The sequence below is a fragment of the Felis catus genome, chromosome A2 (assembly GCF_018350175.1).
Source record: "Felis catus isolate Fca126 chromosome A2, F.catus_Fca126_mat1.0, whole genome shotgun sequence".
Lineage (NCBI taxonomy): Eukaryota > Metazoa > Chordata > Mammalia > Carnivora > Felidae > Felis > Felis catus.
In genome coordinates, this window is record NC_058369.1 from 18,341,619 (window position 1) to 18,363,959 (window position 22,341).

The 22,341-nt window shown below is 49.2% G+C and overlaps 3 protein-coding genes and 1 pseudogene across 20 annotated transcripts in view; 2 read left to right on the forward strand and 2 right to left on the reverse strand.

Moving 5' to 3' along the window:
* Nucleotides 1-699: 699 nt before the first annotated feature.
* Nucleotides 700-5,760, forward strand: KLHDC8B (kelch domain containing 8B). 3 transcript variants are annotated; one of them, XM_003982218.5, is made up of 6 exons: nt 704-1,025; nt 1,985-2,493; nt 3,567-3,731; nt 4,085-4,309; nt 4,408-4,509; nt 4,901-5,760. In XM_003982218.5, the coding sequence occupies exons 2-6, from the start codon at nt 2,118-2,120 to the stop codon at nt 5,095-5,097; spliced, it is 1,065 nt and encodes a 354-aa protein (XP_003982267.1). In that variant the 5' UTR covers nt 704-1,025; nt 1,985-2,117; the 3' UTR covers nt 5,098-5,760. The 3 variants fall into 3 exon arrangements, with proteins under 3 accessions (XP_019676974.1, XP_003982267.1, XP_019676969.1); XM_019821410.3 differs by lacking the exon at nt 704-1,025 and adding an exon at nt 1,059-1,495; XM_019821415.3 differs by lacking the exon at nt 3,567-3,731 and having other exon boundaries at nt 700-1,025.
* A 712-nt stretch (nt 5,761-6,472) lies between these two features.
* Nucleotides 6,473-22,100, reverse strand: CA2H3orf84 (chromosome A2 C3orf84 homolog). Of its 16 annotated transcripts, none has more exons than XM_019821455.3 (6): nt 21,792-22,100; nt 18,009-18,044; nt 14,387-14,500; nt 13,454-13,485; nt 7,255-7,311; nt 6,473-6,885 (listed from the first exon to the last, which is right to left on the reverse strand). In XM_019821455.3, the coding sequence occupies exons 3-6, from the start codon at nt 14,391-14,393 to the stop codon at nt 6,475-6,477; spliced, it is 507 nt and encodes a 168-aa protein (XP_019677014.1). In that variant the 5' UTR covers nt 14,394-14,500; nt 18,009-18,044; nt 21,792-22,100; the 3' UTR covers nt 6,473-6,474. The 16 variants fall into 16 exon arrangements, with proteins under 16 accessions (XP_019677014.1, XP_044906090.1, XP_019676980.1 ...); XM_045050155.1 differs by having other exon boundaries at nt 17,990-18,044; XM_019821421.3 differs by lacking the exon at nt 13,454-13,485 and adding an exon at nt 16,484-16,567 and having other exon boundaries at nt 21,792-22,097.
* LOC109495525 lies at nt 11,050-12,237 on the reverse strand (annotated as a pseudogene).
* Nucleotides 22,101-22,129: 29 nt separating the features above from the next.
* IHO1 (interactor of HORMAD1 1) overlaps nt 22,130-22,341 on the forward strand; it is a 35,754-nt gene continuing 35,542 nt past the window's right edge. Inside the window, exon 1 of the mRNA XM_023248722.2 lies at nt 22,130-22,204. The gene's annotated coding sequence lies outside the window, so the exon portion shown is untranslated. The remainder of the gene's footprint in view (nt 22,205-22,341) is intronic.

Below are 22,341 nucleotides of genomic sequence, written 5' to 3' on the forward strand. Positions count from 1 at the left end.
TCTGGGGAAAGTGAGACACACACTGTCCATGAAAGAGGGACAAGATAGTAGCAAGCACAGAAACCCACAGGATTTCTTCTGGGTGACCACCAACCTGCACGAATGGGCTCCCAGCTCACAGACTTAGCCAATACTCTGCATGCTCAGAAGATAGGCTGGGCCAGGGTCTGGGTCTGAAATAAATAGGCCTCTGTCATACCAACTTGCTATGAACAGTCACAAAATGTCTTGGGCCCCAGAGTAGCCCAGGCCTCAGGCCCTAGAGAGAGACCTGCCTGGCCTCTGATTCTTGAAGTTCATCCCTTACTCAGAGCTACCCTCCCCAGAAGAACTTTCCCCACCCAGGCCTGTGGAAGGGCCTGTCAAGCACTGAGGCCGGCACTGTGTGCTCCTCCATCCCCTGCTAGCCTCACTGTCCACCATAGGACCTATTCAGCGCCCTGCTGTGTGCCTGGGGAAGTGCGACCCAGCCACCGACCCCACCAAAGGCCCAGGCCACGCCCCAAACGTCCTCCAGGGGGCGCCGCCGCGAAGCCGGTCTTTGGGCTCTTTGAGCTTAGTGCCGGTGGGCGGGCGCCGGTCCCCCAAGCCTGCTGGTTCTGCTAGCCCGCCCTCCGCCCCTTCCCCCGCGGGTGTTCCCCAGGCTGGGTCCCACTCAGAACGATTCCCCACCACACACGTGTTGTGCTGCTCACTGCTGCTTCATTTCTCCTCCTGCCCGAGGTCGGACCCTAAATCCTGGACAGGCCCAGCGTCCACATGTCCATTTGTCTGTTTACCGGTTTGCGTGTGACTGTGGGTCGACGCGCCCTGCTCTGGCCACGGCAGGTGCAGGGTTAAGGCGGGGGGAGATTTTCCCCAGTCGGGAGGGGGGACGAGGGGCGGACCCGGTCCAGCCCCGCCCCGCGCCGAGCCGAGCCGGAGCCCCGCCGGAGCCCCGCGGAGGCTGGCCTCAGCCCCAGCCAGAGCCGGCACGGAGCCGGAACGGCGGACCCCGCGTCCCGGCGGCGCCGGAGCCCCGGCCGGTGAGTCCCGCAGGAGCCGCGCTCAGGGGAAGTTTGGGGCGCTGGGCGCAGAGCCCCAAGCGCGCTCGCCTGGACCCGCCCCCCGCCTCCCGCGAGCTGGAAGTTTGGGGCCAGGAGGCCATCACGCCAAGGGTCCCAGGAGCGTGGCCCCCACGGGAAAGGAAAGGCTGAGGAACTTGGGGATCTGCTGTGGAAGTCCAGCTGCTCATTCCTACTGGAAACGCCCTGGACTATGGGAGTCTAGAGTCCTATGATCATGGGATCCCCAAATCAACCCCCCTCCCCTACTTCTGGACACCAAGGAGACTGGCCTCTGGGAACCTGGCACGAACAACCCCCTGATAGTAGACCTGAAGGGGGAATGTGGGGCCCTGGCGTCCATCTCCTCCTCTCCTAGCCCCAAACGCCCTGATCTTGGCCTTTTGCTGGTGGGAATGGATGATCTCTATGGAATGGCCCCCAAAAGGGTTGTAAGTATACCCTGGAGTCTGATCCCTGGCAGCATGTGGGAGACCCACTGGAAGCCAATAAGGGGAGGGTACAGTAGGACTCCATTCATGCAAAGCACCAGAATGAGGATTGTTGAAAGGAAGGGAAGGGGGCCAGGGTGGAGTGTCTTATCCTAGTCAACTTACCTACCACCTAGACCTAGATTACTTACCTACCACCTAGACCTAGATTTGGCTGGGGTGGAGGTGTTAGGTGCAGGCAGGGGGTGGGAGGAGAATCCTTCATGCCCCATAGGAAGAGGGGAATTTGCCTGAGTATCTGGTAATCTGCCTTCTTTCCCACCCCAGAGGCACCTCAGCAGTGGTGTGCTAGCCAACAGGGGTATGTCCTCCCCCATGCCTTCCCACCAGTGATTCTGAGCCAGTCCTGCCCTTACCTACAGACTGCTCAACTGTACCCCGAGGGACTGGTCAATGGCCCTGACCCTTTGTTTTCCCTCTCTCCTCCAGGTGAAGGCAAGGTCCCTGGATTGGTCAGACACTCCCTGTAGTCCTGATAGAGTCAAGATGAGGCCGCATCATGCCCCTCAGTGAGGCCTACAGCCTGAGCAGATAGTATGGCCTACCACTGGAGGTGAACACCATGGCTACAGGAGGTGGCCGGGCCTTTGCTTGGCAGGTGTTCCCACCCATGCCCACCTGCCGGGTGTATGGCACAGTGGCATACCAGGATGGGCACCTGCTAGTGTTGGGGGGCTGTGGCCGGGCTGGACTGCCCCTGGACACTGCTGAGACACTGGACATGGCCTCGCATACATGGCTCACACTGGCACCCCTGCCCACGGCCCGGGCTGGTGCGGCTGCTGTGGTGCTGGGCAAGCAGGTGCTAGTGGTGGGCGGTGTGGATGAGGGCCAGAGCCCTGTAGCTGCTGTGGAGGCCTTCCTGGCTGATGAGGGCCGCTGGGAGCGTCGGGCCACCCTCCCTCAGGCAGCCATGGGGGTTGCAACTGTGGAGAGAGGTGAGTGGCCTTAAGGAGGTCCCTGAGGTGCTCCAACACCCTCCATCCTTTCCTTGGTCCCTTACTCTTAGAGATTGGAAAAAAGATGTAAATTTTGTCTGAGTACCCTGGACATAGATTTGATTCTTGTAAAGACCCTCTCCTACCTAGCTCTGAGCTGAGCTAACAGCAGCCTTAACTGCCTTTTCCAGCTGTGAAGTGGGAGAACGAGCCCAGGCTGGCCCTCAGAATGATGGGAGGCACCAACCACATCCCTGACCATTCCTCCTCTCTAAGACACAAGGAGGAGTAGTTCAATGACTCTCAGGGTTATAAATAGTCTGGGGGAGGGGGATGGGAACAGGGCCTTGGCTCAGAGCCCAGTAAGTGCTTAGATTCCCCCCACCTTCCTCCCATATACACACTTACCAGGGAGCCTGAGATGGGAAGGCCAAGCTAGCCTGGGGATGGTTGCCATGGAAGCCCTCAGCTGACTGACCCGGTTCCCCAAGGCCCCCCAGACATGCTCCCAGCTGACCCTGAGGGTGTAACAGGGCAAGAACCTACTCTAAAAGGGCAGGATATAGAGGTGCTGGCAGGGCTCTTTGGCAGAAGGCTTGCAGCCAGCACCTCCATCCTACAAGCCTAAGCTCCTCTCCCAGCCCCCAGCTGATCTCCAGAGTTCCCTCCCCAGTCTGAGCTCTATGCTGAGCAGATCCCCATATGCCCCTCCCCGACTTAAATCATCCTCCACCTTCCTTCCCCTAGGGAAGTCCCCACCTTGTGGCCTCCAGGTCTGACCACCGGTCCTGCTTAGATGCCAGATTTGGTTGCCATAGCATCTCCAGGGAGACAGAGATGGATTATAATTAGATCATCTGCCTCCTGCTCTTCACTTGGAGGGGCCCTGGCCAGAGCAGGAATCCTAGCTCTCCCAGCCCCCACTCTGGGAAGTAAGGAGGGTTTCTGCTGCTTGGGAGACATACTACACAGAAGTGGGTCCCGACCCACCCCCAGACCTGACCAGTGCAGCTGTCAGGGTAGAGTGCCCTGGCCAGGCTGAGGTGCACTCTGAATCGCTCTTTTCTATGCAGATGGTATGGTGTATGCTCTGGGGGGAATGGGTCCTGACACGGCCCCCCAGGCCCAAGTTCGGGTGTATGAGCCCAGGCGGGACTGCTGGCTTTCACTACCCTCCATGCCCACACCCTGCTACGGGGCTTCCACCTTCCTGCACGGGAACAAGATCTATGTCCTGGGTAAGGGCCTGGGGGTGGGGGTGGGGGAAGGATGTGGGAAAGGGGCTTGAAGTGCAGAAGCACCTATCTTCATAGGTTGGCTGGGATCAGGCTTAGTCTGGGATGGCAGAACAAGAGAAGTTTTGGGTGAACCAGGCTTGCTTGGAGGCTCTGACCTCTGGTGGCCCTAGTAAGGCTGGAAAACCAAACCCCAATGCCTGAGGATCTTCAGGGTGGGTGATTCATGCTCTGTTGTGCACACAGCTGGGTATGGGTAGCTAAGGTGGGCAGCAGTAAAAGCTTAGCAACCTGGTGAAGGAGGAGCCTGCCAGGCCTCCTAGGCTCCTTCCAAGGTGCTCCAATTCCATTGGCAGGGGGCCGCCAGGGAAAGCTCCCAGTGACTGCTTTTGAGGCTTTTGATCTGGAGGCCTGTACCTGGACCCGGCACCCAAGCCTGCCCAGCCGCCGAGCCTTTGCCGGCTGTGCCATGGCAGAAGGCAACGTCTTTAGCCTGGGTGGCCTGCAGCAGCCTGGGCCCCACAATTTCTACTCCCGCCCACATTTTGTCAACACTGTGGAGATGTTCGACCTGGAACATGGTGAGCAGTGGCTGGCCTGGGCTGGCCTCCCACTTTCCGTGGGATGGAGGGGCACAGTGTGTGTTGGGGGACTTGATCTGACCTCCCCTTTCCTGCAGGGTCCTGGACCAAGCTGCCCCGCAGCCTGCGCATGAGGGATAAGAGGGCCGACTTTGTGGTTGGCTCCCTTGGGGGCCACATCATGGCCATTGGGGGCCTTGGTGAGTATCTGTGGGGCTAGGGATAGGAGGCGAGTCCAAGACAGGCGGGAGTAACCCCAAGCATGAGCACTCCCTCCTGCCCTTCTCCAGGTACTCCAGGGATCAGGGCTTTGTGAGCTTCCCTTTCCCAATCTGTGAGGCAGGCAGGGTGTGGTCTGCACGGCCTAACTCTTGGGGTATCCCTCAGCACCTGACTGAGGGCTTTGTACCAGCAGAGGTTTAGGAGACAGAAACAGGTCAAGTGACCACTGAATGAATGGACAAATAGAAATACGAAGAAATGAACGAATGATGAATGGGAGCGATGAGTAGCAAGGCCCTAGTAACCCAAGCAAAAGAGCTGGAGTCCTTGCAGTCTGTGCCATTTACAACTTCTGTCTCTTTCCTGCAGGAAACCAGCCATGCCCTCTGGGCTCCGTGGAGGGCTTCAGCCTTGCACGGCGGCGCTGGGAGGCCCTGCCTGCCATGCCCACAGCCCGCTGCTCCTGTTCTAGTCTGCAGGCTGGGCCCCGGCTGTTTGTCATTGGGGGTGTGGCCCAGGGTCCTAGCCAAGCTGTGGAGGCACTGTGTCTGCGTGATGGGGTCTGAATGCCTGATGGGACAGGTCCACTGGAGCAGCACAGTGCCAGAGACAAATGTCTGTGGCTCCTTTTGCTGCTGAAGAAGCTCACTGTGGCTCTGTGGGATGAGGGAGGCACAGGGGCAGGCAATTGAGACGAATGTCTCAAAGGGTGGGGGGGGCTTTGTCTTTAGTGCAGGACATATATGCTTATACCCACTTTTATCCCCATTCATTCATGGACCACGCCTAGCTCCACACTTGCTCTGGAACTACTGGGCCCTCTGTCTAACTGGGAAGTGGGAGGCTGGGAGAGCTGGCCTCATGTCCCACAGGATTAGTGCCTACCTAGAGTTGACCAGTCTCACCCCAATGGCAGTTCCTGAAAAATCCTAGCTGCCAGCCTGCCTTGAAGGCCTCTGTGGCCCCAGGAGGGTTCAGAGAGGGCAGGGGACACAGAGGGGATGGAGGAGTGGATACAGGAACCTTTAGAGGACCGGAAAAATATAGGCTTTGGGCCCTTTACACTGTTGACTGTGTGATCTTGAGCAAGTCATTTCACCTCTCTGTGCCTCAGCATCCTCATCCGTAAATGGGGATCTCTGAAACCTTCCTGCCCTACCTACCTCACAGGGCTGTTGTGAGGACCCAGGAAGTTCAGACATGAAAGTAAAAGTGCTGCTAAAATCTGGTGTGTGGCCCTGGTGTGGACTCCTGTGTTGCCCCTGCAACCTTTGGCCCTCCTTCAGGGGTCTCAACTCTCCCAGGGATGAGGGTTCAGAGTAGCCTTTTGAATCTGGCCTCTGATGTCTTAGCCCCACCTAAGCCTCAGCTTCTCTTTTGGTGACATAGGATGACTGCTGTCTACCCCACCCCCACCCCCCGCAACTGTGCTGGTGTTAGAAGATACTCACACGATAGTCAAAGAAAAGCTCAGAAAACTACAACAAAGCACCCCAGGGTCAGGATGACCTCAAGGTCCATGTCACCCAGCAGCTCCTCGTCTGCTCACCTCTATAGGGAGGGGTAGCCCAGCATAGGCTGTGGCCAGGGCAGTCTCCCCCTGTCCCAGCTTAGGCATAACTATGTGGCCACACACCAGACCCCTAGAGACATAATAGCCTCCTGGAGAAATCAAAGCTGCCATCCTTTGCCTCCTCCTCCAGTCTTTGCTGGATACAAGTAGGGGTCACTGACTCTGCTTTCCCTGCAGCCACACTGAGTGCAAGGTACTCCCAGAACTGACTTGCTTTGGCCATGGTACTTCCTATAGACTTTACCCCTTCTCACTTAGTGGCAGGGTTCCCAGGGCACATCCTCCCCTGCCCAGCACACAGGCGCCATGGACCTTACTGCTCTCCAGCTTCTAAGACCCCTTGGGCTGTAAGCACAGATAGGCCTCTGTGTTAGCCATCCTTGTTTAATGCTCTGGACCAGTTTAGACACTCAGAGACCCCAGCATGAAGGTAGTGCTGCAGCAGCTTGGGTCTTGGGATCCCTGGGAGGTCAGGCAGTGTGTTGGTGACTGGCCCCACGTTGTTGCTGCCACAATGGCCACCCTGGGATGGTTGGCAGAAGTTCTGCTGATAGGTGGTGCTGGTACGGGGAGGCTGGATCTGCACAAAGTGGACAAGGCGCTGGGGGAGGTCACTGAGTCCAGGGCCTGACCGGAAATTGGCCTGGTAGGAGGATTCAAGGGGCCGCTGCTGGCTCAACTCCAGCTCACAGGGTGCCCAGCGCAGGAAGGTGTGCCGCTGCCACAGGTGCTCCAGGTCTTTTCGCCTTCCGATTCCCTGCAGCAGGCAGTAGGGGCCCTCCTCAACGGTATGGGCCGTTGGCCCACAGTCCTGGCACCACACACCTCCCTCCTTAGGTCCTCCTCAACCCAAGCCTGCTTGGTGATGCCTGGCTCCCCTGGCCCATACCCCAGCCTCTTTGGCCTGCTCCCCAGCCATGCCTTCCATTCCAGGGTGAAGCCTCTAGAAAGTCAGTGGGCCCCAGAATACTTGCACATTGTCAGGCAAGCCAGTGGCTGAAACCAAACCTCTGTTTGGGGAATGGGCTATTTTCCAGACAAGAGAGATTGTCAGGAGCCCTCCCTCCCCACAGTGTCTTATCCCCTCCACCCTACCTCAACTTCAACCTAGGCTGAGGGTCTGCCCACTCTCCTTCCTTTCTTCACTCACTTTGTCGAAAGAAGTACGGTTGTCATGCTTGGAGAAGAAGTGTTGCTGTGCTGACTCCTTTAAAGACAGTGAGAAAGAAGGTGAATGGGGGGAAATGATGCTTACCTGCCCTTAAGATGTTATCTCAGGACCCATAATGGAGGGAAGCTGCCAGGAGCTACTACCCCTAAACTGCTAAACTTGCCAAAATCCTGAAAGGGCAGTTACAAATTAAAGCACCGCCTTACTCCCAGGACATCTCATGCTGGCATTTGCCTCCAAAGCAAAAGTCTCTAGGGCTGCTGATTGAGGATGGGGCTGAGGCATCTTCTAAGACATACTGCCATCAGGAGGGCAGTGGTTCAAGGTTCGTGTCAGACCCTTTATCTCTAGATTGCCCAGGACCAGGACCAGAGGCTTCCTTTCTGTCCACATTTAATCCCTCATCAGCAACCCAAACTCTTCGCCCTAAGTAAGTACCACCTGAAAACTGTCAATTCTCTCTCTAGCTTGAGCTCTCTCCTGAATTCTAGACTCAATAGCCAACAGCCTATTTCATAGCCCCTTGTAAATGTCTTCCAGGTATCTCCAAACACATGACTGAGCTCTGGATCATTCCCCAACCCCACCCCTCCACCGCTCAGAGCCTCCCCCAGCTCAGGTCATGGCAGCTAGGTCCTACCAAACACCTTGAAGTCCCCTTGATTCTTTTCTTTCATACCCTACATCCAGTGTGTCAAGAAATCCTGTTGATCATTCCTTCAATATGAACCTAGGATTGGACCATTCCTCAGCAAGTTCACTGCTTTCTCTCATCCAAGGGCCACCTCCTTCTCTTGCTTGAATTATTAAAAAAAATTTTTTTTTCAACGTTTATTTATTTTTGGGACAGAGAGAGACAGAGCATGAACGGGGGAGAGGCAGAGAGAGGGAGACACAGAATCGGAACCAGGCTCCAGGCTCTGAGCCATCAGCCCAGAGCCTGACGCGGGGCTCGAACTCACGGACCGCGAGATCGTGACCTGGCTGAAGTCGGACGCTTAACCGACTGCGCCACCCAGGCGCCCCTCTTGCTTGAATTATTGAAAGAGCTTTCTACCTGGTGTCCCTGCTTCCAAGCTTTTCCCTCCAGTCTGTTGTCCTCTTAATAGGCAGAATAATTCTTATGATACATAGATCAGATCACCTTCCTTGTTTGCTGAAAACCCATGACAGTTCCTCATGTTTGTAAAAGCCAAAGTCTTCACAGTGGTCCATGAGACCCACACTATATTGATCCCTCCATTACCTGCAACTCGCACTGGCATCTTTACTGCTCCTCAAACACACCAGCTATTCCCACCTTGGGCCTTTGCACCACCTGTGCTTTCTGTCTGGGACTCTTCCTGCAACTGGCCATAGGACTCCCTCTCACTTCCTTCTTGGGAGGGCTTCTTCAAGCACTACACCAGCAGTGCCATCATGCCAACTCTGCATTTTTCACTTTCTGGAATACTATGTGACTACATAGTATGATGTTGCTTACTAGCTAATACTCCTGACTAGAACATAAGCTCATTGTGGGCAAAGGTTATTGTCTGTTTTGCTCACATCTGTAACTCCAAAACTGAGCATAGTGCCTGGCACTGGGCTCAATATGTGTTTGCTGTTTAAATCATGAACAGGGACAGAGGTCCCTGGGGCATTTGCTTTGGCCCAGCTGGGAGCCAGAGAATCATGCCCTATCCCCAGGCAGAGAAAGACCACCTCCCAAACCCCCAGACCTCAATAGAAATCTCTCCCAAGACCATCAACCTTGCCTTTGTGCCTGGTCTCTGCCCCCAGAGTCCCCAGTCTCTAGTCAGTCATTCAGCTTCTCCTGCTGTAGACTTGAATGAAGTGTCTAATCTGATGAGTTCAGGCTTTCCTGGGTTGGGGTATGAGCAGTGGCTGACAGCAGGTTCCTAGAGTAAAGGCTGGGGCTAGATCCATCCCAGATCCCTGAACCAGATTCTTCAGGGTGGAGCCTGTGGTGTGTGTCTTTAAAAAGCTCCCCTACAGGAGATCCTGCCTTAGACACCTGGTGCCGGTTTTCCAGGTAGATTGAAAACTCCATGAAGGTGGGAAGCCAGCCAGCCTTACCTTCCATTCCTCATAAAGCAAGCTGACACGACAGAGATTAAAAACCCAGGACCCTTTTAGAAAAAAAAATAGGAAAAAATCTTCAGAATCTAGAACTAGGGAAAGAGTTCTTAGACTTGACACCAAAAGCAAGAGCAATAAAAGAAAAAATTGACAAATTGGACCTCATCAAAAAATTTTTTCAAGCTTTGCTCTGTGAAAGTTTATGTAAAGAGGATGAAAAGACAAGCTACAGACTGGGAGAAAATATTTGCAAACCAAATATCCAATGAAGGAATAATATCTAGAATATATAGAGAATTCTCACAATTCAACAGTAAAATAACAATCCAATTATGGGAATGCAAGCTGGTGCAGCCACTCCGGAAAACAGTATGAAGTTTCCTCAAAAAACTAAAAATAGAACTACTCTACAACCACTACTAGGTATTTATCCCCAGGATACAGGTGTGCTGTTTCGAAGGGACACATGCATCCCCATGTTTATAGCAGCACTATCAACAATAGCCAAAGTATGGAAAGAGCCCAAATGTCCATCGATGGATGAATGGATAAAGAAGATGTGGTATATATATATACAATGGAGTATTACTCAGCAATCAAGAAGAATGAAATCTTGCCATTTGCAACAACGTGGATGGAACTGGAGGGTATTATGCTAAGTGAAATTAGTCAGAGAAAGACAAAAATCATATGACTTCACTCATATGAGGATGTTAAGAGACAAAACAGATGAACATAAGGGAAGGGAAGGGAAACAAAAATAATATAAAAACAGGGAGGGGGACAAAACAGAAGAGACTCATAAATATGGAGAACAAACAGAGGGTTACTGGAGGGGTTGTGGGAGGGGGGATGGGCTAAATGGGTAAGGGGCACTAAGGAATCTACTCCTGAAATCATTGTTGCACTATATGCTAACTAATTTGGATGTAAATTTAAAAAAATAAAAAGTAAAATTAAAAAAAAATCCAATTAGAAAATGGGCAAACAACACGAAGACATTTCACCAAAGAGGATATACAGATGGCAAATAACACAGGAAAAGATGTTCACCATCATTAAACGTTAGGGAAATGCAAATTAAAATCACAATGAGATATCATGACATATTGATCAGAATGACTAAAATAAAACATAGAGACAACACCGAATATTGGGGAGAATGCAGAGAAACTAGATCATTGATACATTGCTGGTGGGGATGTAAAGTGGTACAGTCATTCACTCTAGGAAACAGTTCAGCAGTTTCTTTTAAAAACTAAACATACAACTACCATGTGACCCAGCAATTGCATTCCTGGACATTTATTCTAAAGAAATGAAAATTTATGTTCCCCCCAAAACCTGTACACAAATGTTCATAGCAGCTTTTTTTATAAGAGTCAAAAACTAGAATCAGCCCAGATATCCTCTAATAGGTGAATCGTTACACAAAGTGGTATATACGTACCATAGAATACTACTCAGTAGTGAAGAGGAATGAACCATGAACAACTTAGATGAATCTCTAGGAAATTATGCTGAGAAAGAAAAACCAATGTCCAAAGGTTTCATGCTGTATCATTTTATTTATATAATCTTTTTTAAGGTTGATTTATTTTGAGAGAGACAGAGAGAGCGTGAGTGGGGGAGGGGCAGAGAGACAGGGAGAGAGAATCCGTGGAGCCCGATGCAGGGGCTCAAATTCACGAAACTATAAGATCATGACCTGAGCTGAAACCAAGAGTTGGACACTTGACCAACTGAGCCACTCAGGTGCCCCTATATAACATTTTGAAGTGACAAAATTTTAGGGAGAAGAGAGTGGTGGTTGCCAGCGATAAGAGACAGAAGAAGGGTGGAGGAGCAGAAGGCTGGTGGGTGTGGTCACAAAAGGCCAGAACCAGGGATACTTGTGAGGTTGGCCAGTATCTTAACTGTGGTGGTGGATACACAAACCTACATTGGTGATAAAATTTTATAGATCTTAATATACACACAGAAATGAGAATAAGTAAAACTGGAAATCTGAGATAGGTGGATTGCATTAATGAAAATGTCCTGGTTGTGATATTATACTATAGTTTTGCAAAATGTTATCATTGGGGGAAACTGGGAAAAATGTAGAAAGGATTTCTATTATTTCTCATAACAGCTTATGAATTTATAATTGTTTCAATAAAAATTTCAATAAAAAAACCCCTGGGAATCTGCAGCAAGTTCCAATTGATCCCCAAATTTCTTTTGCATTTCTATCCTCAGCTGAAGAATTGTACACAGCCCTGGAATGTGGATGCCTCTGTTGTTGGAGGCAGCCCTGACTATGAAAACTCACTATATATATATTTTTGTCTTTTGATTTTTAAAAAAATTACTCAAAAAAGTTTCATTAAAAAAATGAGCTTTCTGACTGCGTTTGTGCCTTCAACACTTTAACAGCGTTTTTCTGCTCCTCAATAAGGAAAGCACACTTGATCTGGTCATGGACACACTTAGCATATGTGAAGTACCACCCCGCTGACATGGTTTTCTGTTTTAGACAACCTCATAAGAACTTTAGGTCTCACAGCACAAACTTCTTGAAGTCAGCCTGCTCATGTGCCACACGCAGATTTGGGGGCTTTTCCAGTCTTGTTGGTATAAAAGTACACAACTCTATTACCATGGATTCAGGACAGCTTAGTTTTGTTAGAGACTGTATTGTAGGATGGCCTATGATGTTATGCCAAACTTTGGATCATTCTGAATGCCTCTAGACACCATCCCCAGAAAAGCAAAACTCACTATTCTTACAGTGGCAGGATAATCTAGTGACTCCCACTGACTTAAGTTTTGTTCTCACAATAGTGAGAGCCTGGTGAGAAGTGTGGTCATTTCCTTCCACCCAGGCAGTTCTGAGTATTCCTGTACCTGGAGAGAATTTCACCTGCTTCTTTGCTTCTAAACCATGTAATGCTCCTTTTCCATTGAGGTAGTAAAGCCTATAGTCTCTGAGCAGGTGCAGCTTGGGCTGGGGTTCCAGCTGAAGAGGCCTTGGAGGAGAAGTAGATTTCTTGGGAGGGGGCAATATTTGTGTATGGGAAGGTTAAGGGACCCTGTGGAGGCTGGGCATTTTGCAGTCAGTAGGGTGCTGAGTGAGGAGCCCCTGTAACAGACTGAGGCATGGCAGGGGTTGCACCGCCAATGAAAGACCTACTCCAAATCATGGGTCCCTGGGACTCTTGTCTGATCTTAAGAACAAACAGAACCAGGATTACATGTCCCAAGAGTTAGGTAGGTGAAAGCTACCAATAAATTAATCTCATCTAGAAGATAAAAAGAAGAAAAGAGAAATTTCTTGCGTCTAAATGACATGAACAAAATTTCTACCTGCTCCAAACTAAAGAAAAGTGGTGTCACATCTTAGAAAGGTTTTCAACAATAGCTGTAATCAGCTGGCTGAAATCTGGTATCTCTCAACTAATAGGAAAATAAAATGTGCACCTTCGCCAAGCAGTCCCACTAATTAGAAGAGCTTTAGACCTAGAAAGAGCCACTATACTTGGCATTTATACAATCTGAGTCCAAGATACATAGATCATGCTGTTTGGAGCCAGTGGTAATGCTAGTAAATGCTTTAGGTAGCAAGTCTTCAATTAAAATATGCCCCAAAACATGTTCCCTACTTCTTTCCTGGGGACCAGATTGAGAGGATGTTCCAGTTTTTTAGGATTACAACTGCCACTGGGCTACTACAAAAACCTAGCCAGAAGTCCCCGGTTTGCCTCTATCCCTGCACTACCCCGGTCCCATTACTCTCAAGGGGAGGTGGACCCAGATGAGCGGTCTGGAGTTGCATTTGGGCCTGGCTCACTCAGTAGGCATTGCCAGCCAGTGCTTCCAACTGAGAATCCTAAGGAGATTCAGGCTCCATAGCATGGCAGCCTCCAGGACCCTGTTCTTGGCCTGGGAAAGCAAGTGCTGGAGAATTCAGATGGCAGATCAAGTAGGATCTGTCTAGAAGCTGGGAAGCAAGAAGCTGTAGTGGGCAGAGCATGTTCCAGACACTCCTCCAGGTCCCTTTCCAAGGTCTTCCCACTGCTGTTGCCCACAGGGATGATCTGAGTGCATTCCTCACCAGGCTGCCTTCCCTCTGGCCACTGGAAAGCCCTGGGAGGAGATAGAGAGAAGAAAGGAGGAGGTGTTTCTTCTCTTAACTCCCTCCCAGGCTAGCCCTTGCCTGTCTGTGTCTCTCCACCCAAGATCATGACTCCTCTCAGTGTGGTTCTCTCCACACCACCCTCTCTTTCTGGGTTCTAGGAGCCATACCTTCCCCTTGTCCCTTTGGGTCCAAAGGTACTGACCAGCTGGTTGTTACCAACTTGTGATACCACCTTTATCTGAGGCTCTTACATCTATTCCTTTGCATGTACGCTCTGCTGAGTTCTCCTGCATTGAGTGAGCTTTTTACTGTTGGGACCCCCAACTGATGCTCAGTGCCCTCTCCTTGTCTCCAGGCCTAGAAGCAATGGAGGGTCTGGGCCCTGCATCTCTCTCCTGTTCTCTGGAAACCTTTTCCAGCCACCTCTGCCATCACTCCTTTCTGGTCCTCGTTGGCTACACATGTCACTTTATATGCTGCTTCCCTCACCAGAGAAGGCCTCCTGGGGCCCCCAGACTATAAGGCTGACTGTGTGTTTGACCATGGGCTTTTATGACATCAAAGAATCTAGGCTTGAGAGCAGTTGTTGGCAAAACTCAAGGCTTACATTATGGATTCTGGAAGCTCCCTTTCCATGGCCACTTACCCAACCTGGGCCCTGACTCTCCCTACATCTAGAAAGAACATTGAGCAAGACTATCTAGCCTGGTACTAGCTCTTCTCCACCCTGTCTGTAAGGGGAAGACCTGCCACTTCAGGGAAGAGGAGCCAGGCCTCATGCATTTCCTGGGGATAGGCTGGCATAAGATGTCAGTCCAGCTGTGGTAGGTCTAGGGATGATGCTCTTGGGGTCTGAGACAAGTAGAAACTGGCCCAGCCACCCCAGCTTCCCCCAGGGCTACCTTGTACCTGACATCGCCGCAGGAACACTGCTGGAGGCTGGGGCTTGGCTGCAAGACGGTATTCTTGAGCACTTTCACTCTTGAATTGGCCTCTGTAGTGCCCATAAAAGCCAGTGTTGTGCTATAACAAGGCAAGTATGAGGGTGAATCCTTCACAAACCCTTACCCTGAGTCTCAGACCTCAGGGTCTCCCGGCTAGAAGCCTCTCTTGGGAGCTACTGACAGAATAAAAAGAATCTGAGAACAAGAGACACCCGTCTGCCATCCATCATTAGAACAGTTGGCTTTAGCTGTGCTGGCTCACCTGGGAGGGCTATGTGTGGGCAGGGAAAGGCTACCTTTTTTTTTTTTTTCTTTCCCTTCTTTCCTTTCTTCCATCTTTCTTCACTATCTTTCCCTTGAGGCCCTAATATAAGCTGGGGAGACAGCAGTGAAAGGACTGAAAGATCCTGGCCCTTGTGAATCTTCCTTCTAGTGGAGGAGTCAGACACAGCAAATAGGGTCGGGGAAGAAATAACCTGATGACTAGGATCAATAGTGATAGAGAACAGGGATAGCCCCTCATGACATTGAGGGTGGGACCTGAACGTGAGAAGGAGTCAGCTGTATGAAGAACAGCAGAAGAATATTCTATGGGATGGGAACTGAAAGAATAAAAGGACTGGAGGTCAGAAAAAGAGAGATATGTTAGAATAAACAAGAGGCTTTATGACTAAAGGATTGTGAGCAAACAAGTGAGGTAAGGTCAAGGAAACACTGGTTTAAGAATATGCATTCTCGGGCCACCTGCATTTTTTGGGTTGCCTGGGTGGCTCAGTCGGTTAGGCATTTGACTTCAGCCCAGGTCGTGATCTTGTGGCTCATGGGTTCAAGTCCCTCATTGAGTTCTGTGCTGACAGCTCAGAGCCTGGGGCCTCCTTTGGATTCTGTGTTTCCTTCTCTCTCTGTCCCTCCCCCATGCATGCTCTTTCTCAAAAATAAATAAACATTACAAATTTTTTTTTAATAAGAGAAAAAAGAATATGGATTCTCTTCTAAGAACAAAGGGAGACTTTTCATCAGGGGAGGGGCTCAAACAGGTTCTGAGCTGAGGTGATTCAAAGCACTGAGCAAAGTTTTGAGAACAGGCCACTGTCCAGTGATACGATCTTTCTCTGGGGACTGAATGGATCCATCTTGGGCATCCATTGACAAAGTCATGAACACCTGTTTGCCACATACCCTGATGTTCTGGGACAAGAAGGGCACCCTCTGAAACTGGGACACCTAAGCAAGGGATAAACTTTTCAAAATAAGTACTTCACTAACAGTGATACCTTCTGGAGAGAATTTCAGAGACAGGGACTGGCAAAAGACAGAAATGAGCATTTATCAGGGGTCTAAGAAGGAGCCATACTGTGTTGATGTCATTAGGTAGACACCCTATGGACAATAAGCATGTCTAGCCAGGGAACTCCCAGGGCCCAGCTCTTTGTCCTGAGAGCTCCCTGGAGAGGATCGGTGTGGTTGGTCCTCCATGATCATAGCCCTGAGCAGAAAGAAGCTCTCCCAAGTTTGTCCTCTGGCCATTACTGTGGGTTCTTATACATGACTAAGAGGCCTTTATCTTTTCATCCCACTGAGGGCTCAGGTTGCCCAACTTGTCTGTCCATCTTTCTACTGTCTGTTGGACGCTGCTTGCTCAATATTCAGTTTAATTCAATAGTATTTACTGGGCCTTTACTGCATTCCAGGCATGGGATATACACATGGAAGAAAACAGTCTTTGCCTGCAAGATGTTCCCAGTATAGAGAACAGTCAAATTTCAGAAGTGTGGGAGGACCAAGCAAAGGACTGGGAATAAATGGGGTGGCTATTAGACTAGGAGGTTCAGCTGATTAGCATCAGACCAGGACACATGGAAAAGGACATGGCATTGTAAAGACTAGGTAGGCTACAGGGGTGACCTCAGAATGGCAGAGGGGGAGTGGGAAGTTCAAGGTCCTTCATGAGCCTGTGTGCTCAATGAAACCTGTCTTGCTAAATTTATTCTCATGATTCATTCAAATTTCAGGTACTACCCTAGAGCCAAGGGCCAGGATTAATTGTAAAATGCACTCTTACCCAGGATCCTACTAAAGCACTTTGCATCTTTCCAGGAAGGAAGCAGAAAAGGCAAACTTTCCTCTTGTCTTTTTGAGGCTATGCCTGAGGAAAGAGAATCTCAGAGGTTAACCTCTTGTTGCTTAGTGACAAAGAGAGGTTGTGACTGCACAATGCTGCTGGTTGTTGAGGCAGTACCCAGTCTGCTACCCCTTTGTGCTTCCTGCTTGGTTTTACTTCTTTACTTCTTTATGAGAGAAATATGCCCCTCATCATTAACATTCTGGGAGAGTCCTTACATATAGAAACATAGTCCACAGTGGAGTGTGATGAATACAGTCAACGAAATATCAAAGAACATTTTAGAGGTGAATCTTGCATTTTAGAATTGTGCACCCATACTGCCAGGGACATAAATTTAGAAAGCATTCCGTGGACTCAGAAGAAATGTTAAAAGGGTTTATGGCTCTTAGGATAAAAGTGCTGCTTCAGAATAAGGCTCTGTAAACTTTTCTCTCAGGAGTCTATGATGCCTGAGAACACTGGGGCAGGTGACTGTTACCAGGGCCCCAGTGAAGAAAGAGAGCATAATAGAGCAGCAAAAGAAGGAGCATGAAAATTTTGACATTGTGGTTCCATTCCAAGCTACTCTTCGGCAGATTATTGTCTCTTTCTCATTTGTAACACAGGAACATGAAGAGTTCAGCCCTTTCACTAACCAAAAGAAGAGGCAATCAGCCTCTAAAAATGTACCAATAAAAAGCAGGGGTGCCTGGGTGGCTCAGTCGGTTAAGTGTCTGACTCTTGCTTTCAGCTCAGGTCATGATCTTAAGGGTCAGGATCTCATAGTCAAGATCGAGCCCCATGTTGAGATCCATGCTAAGTGTGAAGCCTGCTTGGGATTTTCTCTCTCTCTCTCTCCTCCCCTTCCCTGCTCGTGTGTGCTCTCTTTCTCTCAATAAACAAACTTTTTTCTTTAATTTTTTTAATGTTTATTTATATTTAAAGGAAAGAGAGACAGAGCATGAGCAGGGAGGGACAGAGAGAGAGGGAGACAAAGAATCTGAAGCAGGCTCCAGGCTCCAAGCTGTCAGCACAGAGACCAATGAGGGGCTCAAACTCATGAACCGTGAGATCATGACCTGAGCCAAAGTCAGATGCCCAATCGACTGAGCCACCCAGACACCCCAAATAAACATTAAAAAAAAAGAGTTTAATTTTTTTTTTTCAACGTTTATTTATTTTTGGGACAGAGAGAGACAGAGCATGAACGGGGGAGGGGCAGAGAGAGAGGGAGACACAGAATCGGAAACAGGCTCCAGGCTCCGAGCCATCAGCCCAGAGCCCGACGCGGGGCTCGAACTCACGGACCGCGAGATCGTGACCTGGCTGAAGTCGGACGCTTAACCGACTGTGCCACCCAGGCGCCCCCCAAAAAAAAGAGTTTAGCAGGAGGAAACATTTAGACCCAGCTGGTGTCACTGGTGTAAGCCGTACTAGCCAGAAAGCCCACCCTACTATAGTTACCCTTAAGATCCCTTCTCACATGTATTCACAGGTACAGAAATGTTCATTGCAGCATCTGCATAGGGAAAGAAAAAAACTGTAAGCAGTCTGGATGTTTTACCAACAGGGCAATAAGAAAGATACTTGAATCCACAAAGATATGTCTTAAAAACGGTGAGTCAAAAAGTCAAATTGTAGAAATATGCACAAATTATACCATTTATAAAATGATTCAGTCATGTAAAACAATGTTATGTATTGTTTATGGATACAAACATATGAACTAAAAGTATAAAACATGCATAGAAATGATAAGCATCAAATTCAGGATAGAGGATAGATGAGATCATGGCTTGAGCTGAAGTCAGACACTTAACTGACTGAGCCACCCAGGTGCCCCTAATATATGTACATATATATATATATATATATATATATATATATATGTACATATATATATTTTTTAAATTTTTAATGTTTTTATTTACTTTTGGGAGAGAGACAGAGCAGCATGAGCAGGGCAGGGGCAGCGAGAGGGAGACACAGAATCTGAAGTAGACTCCAGACTGCAAGCTGTCAGCACAGAGCCCGACGCGGGGCTTGAATTCAAGAACCATGAGATCATGACCTGAGCCGAAGTCAGACGCTTAACCGATTGAGCCACCTGGGCGCTCCTATATGTATATTTTAAATAGACTTTTAGAGCAATTTTAGGTTCACAGCAAAATTGAGTGGAAGAGATTTCTCATATACCTCCTGCCCCACACATGCATAACCTTTCCTATTACCAATATCTCCCACCAGAATAGCACGCTTGTAATTGCTGAACTTAAATAGACATGTCATTATCCCCCAAAGTCCATAGTTCACTCTTGGAGTTGTATATTCTACGGGTTTGGACAAATGTATACTGCAATTACACGAATGCAATTACACGTATGCACCATTATAGTATCATACAGAATAGTTTCACTGTCCTAAAAACTCTCTGTGCTCCACCTCCCAACCCCCTAACCCATGGTAACCACTGATCCTTTTACTGTCTCCATAATTTTGCCCTTTCCACAATGTCAAATGGTTGGAATCTTTTTGATATATATTCACTTAGGAAGATATATTTAAGTTTCCTCTATGTCTTTGCCTAGCATGATAGCTCATTTCTTTTTAGTGCTTAATAATATCCCATTGTCTGAATGTACCACAGTTTATTTATTCATTCACTTACTGAAAATGATATCTTGCTTGCTTGTTTTGCAATTATGTAATGAAGCTGCTATAAATATCCATGTGCAGGTTTTTGTGTGGACATAAGTTTTCAAGTCCTTTGGGTAAATACCAAAGAGCATGATTTGCTAGATCATATAACAAGACTATGTTTAGTTTTGTAAGAAACTGACAATCTTCCAAGGTGGTTGTACTATTTAGCATTTCCATTAGTGGTGAGAGTTCCTGTTGCTCCATATCCTCACCTGCATTTTTGTGTTTGTTCTGGATTTTGGCCATTCTAACAGATGTGTAGTACTAGCTCATTTTTTTTAAGTTTATTTATTTTCAGAGAGAGAACACGAGCAGGGGAAGGGCAGAGAGAAAGAGAGAATCCCACGCAGGCTCCACAATGCCAGCATGAAGCCTGATGTGGGGCTAAAACTCATGAATCATAAGATTATGGCCTGAGCCAAAATCAAGAGTTGGGAAATCAAGAGTCTAGTCACTTAACTGACTGAGCCAACCAGGCGCCCCTCATTATTGTTTTAATGTGCACTTTCCTAGTGATATATAATATTGAGCATCTTTTCATATGCTTATTTGCCATCTATATATCTTTTTTTTTTTTTTTTGGTGCATTATGTTAGATTTTTTAGCCCATTTTAAAATCGGGTTGTATTCTTATTGTTGGGTTTTAAGGATTCTTTTTTTTTTTTTTTAATTTTTTTTTTCAACGTTTATTTATTTTTGGGAGAGAGAGAGACAGAGCATGAACGGGGGAGGGGCAGAGAGAGAGGGAGACACAGAATCGGAAACAAGCTCCAGGCTCCGAGCCATCAGCCCAGAGCCCGACGCGGGGCTCGAACTCACGGACCGCGAGATGTGACCTGGCTGAAGTCGGACGCTTAACCGACTGCGCCACCCAGGCGCCCCAAAGGATTCTTTATATATTTTGGATAACAGTCCTTTATCAGATGCCTTGAATCCACACACTTAATTATAATCAGGTTTTTGCCCCTACTACAATGATTAAAACTGCTTCTGTCAAGGTCACCCATAATTAATTCTTACTTTTCATTTTCCTTGACCCATCAGGAGCATCTGACATTGATGAAGTAGGCAGTTAGTTAGACGTGAGCTTGAGGCAAGGACTGTGATAAATAGGTGACATATTAGAAACCTGAGGGCACAAAGTCTAACTTTGTGGCTTTTATTTATTTTTTTTTAATTTTTTTTTTAATGTTTATTTATTTTTGAGACAGAGAGAGACAGAGCGTGAATGGGGGGAGGGGCAGAGAGAGAGGGAGACACAGAATCCGAAACAGGCTCCAGGCTCTGAGCGGTCAGCACAGAGCCCGATGCGGTGCTCGAACCCACGGACCGCGAGATCATGACCTGAGCCGAAGTCGGACGCTTAACCGACGGAGCCACCCAGGCGCCCCACTTTGTGGCTTTTAAAATCTTAGTCTTATGGCTTCTAAAACCCAGGGGCTGACAGACCAAGAGCCATAGGTGCAGAATGTGCACTCTCACTTCAACCTCTGCCCCAAAGTGACTCCCTAGGTTCATTATAATATATTTACATTGTGAGTTTCACACCCCCAACCCCATGGGCAAGATGGCCAAGACAATTCCAGCAAGAACCTTGTAGGGCCAAAAATTCCCCCTCCCAACCAGTAGGAGTCCTCCCTTCTCAGTCAGAGCTGGCCCTAGCTATGACCCATAAACTATGCAAACATAAAAAGAAAAGACACCCATCTTGGGGCGCCTGGGTGGCGCAGTCGGTTAAGCGTCCGACTTCAGCCAGGTCACGATCTCACGGTCCGTGAGTTCGAGCCCCGCGTCGGGCTCTGGGCTGATGGCTCGGAGCCTGGAGCCTGTTTCCGATTCTGTGTCTCCCTCTCTCTCTGCCCCTCCCCCGTTCATGCTCTGTCTCTCTCTGTCCCAAAAATAAATAAAAAAACGTTGAAAAAAAAAAAAAAGAAAAGAAAAGACACCCATCTTAAAGACAGTTGCCATCTCTGAGCCTGCCCACTTTCCCATCTTAATAAACCTAATAAACTGCTTTGTGCTTGCTACCTTCCTCTGGCTGTCTTTATTCCAGTGGGGATCCTCATGTAAATCTTTCCTGGGGAATCCAAGAACCAGCCTTCCAATCAAACCTCCATTCTCCCACCTAACAAAATAGCTGGTCTCCTCCTCCTTTTTGAAGGATGGTCCTGGAGGCTTCCACAGCACCTCACTCTCCTGGTGTCCCTCCCCTGTCCCTGACCACACCTACTTTGGGTCCTTTACTGCTTTTTCCTTATCTAGGCCTCTAAAGTGTGTGTCCTGGGGCTCAATCAACACAATGTTTTCCATCCATGCAACTTTATTGGTGAACTCTCTATTTCACGACTTTAAAGGCCATCTATAACCATTAGAGGCAGAGTTACATAGACCCCCACCGCTCAATACCCTTTGCCCCTGTCCACTCTGCCCTCAGGCTGCCCCAGTCAGTACCTAGCAGGCAAGGTACCTTGGACTATTTCTTGCCTTTCTTTCCCCAACAGGCCAGGCCCCCAGTTCTGTGTTCCCTTTTGACCACAGCTCCTCTCTTCCCAGCGGCTCCCCTTACCCAGCTCTTGTTAGGACCACTTGGGCCCTAGCCATGTCCTAGCCGCTGGGCACACAGTCCTCTCCGCATGCAGCAGGGTGTGTGTCAGGTAACTCCTGAGCAGTCTGCCTTGCTGAGGGGATGCTGGGTGGGGTGTGGGTGGCAGCTGGGTGTGAATGTGGAGACACGCAGGTACCTCTTGAGAGGTACACGTGGGACAGGTAAGGCATGCAGCAGTACTCGCCGCGAGGTAGACCGCCTGGCCTGGCCAATGAAAGTGCTGGTAAAACCGGCACGCCCGTTAAAACCTTTAACGCAATGCGGCAGAGGGGGCGGGCCCAGAAGGCAGGACTTAATCCTCATTGGTCAGATAGGGCCTTAGGGGCGGGACCACGCATGCTCAGGCAACTTCAGTGGGACTAAGTAGCCTTGAGGTAAGATCAGAGACGCCCCAGGTGGGGCGCGAGCTGTCCCTCAGAGGTGGAGGCGGGAGGGGTTTGGCCAGGAAGGGCAGGGAGGGGGAGGGGGTGAAGGTGGAGAGGTCGGGGAGCCATACGGGGGCCTTGAGTAC

Bases quoted from the DNA above. Each gene is read 5' to 3' on its own strand.
- CA2H3orf84 (XM_019821421.3), bottom strand. From the start codon at position 16,510: ATGCAAAGTGCTTTAGTAGGATCCTGG. The intron at 14,501-16,483 runs GTAAGAGTGCAT...GCCTTGTTATAG, and splicing joins GTGCTTTAGTAGGATCCTGG to CACAACACTGGCTTTTATGG. The intron at 7,312-14,386 runs GTACAAGGTAGC...CTGTCTTTAAAG, and splicing joins TGTTCCTGCGGCGATGTCAG to GAGTCAGCACAGCAACACTT.
- KLHDC8B (XM_003982218.5), top strand. From the start codon at position 2,118: ATGGCTACAGGAGGTGGCCGGGCCTTTGCTTGGCAGGTGTTCCCACCC. The intron at 2,494-3,566 runs GTGAGTGGCCTT...TTTTCTATGCAG, and splicing joins GGTTGCAACTGTGGAGAGAG to ATGGTATGGTGTATGCTCTG. The intron at 4,510-4,900 runs GTGAGTATCTGT...TCTTTCCTGCAG, and splicing joins CATGGCCATTGGGGGCCTTG to GAAACCAGCCATGCCCTCTG.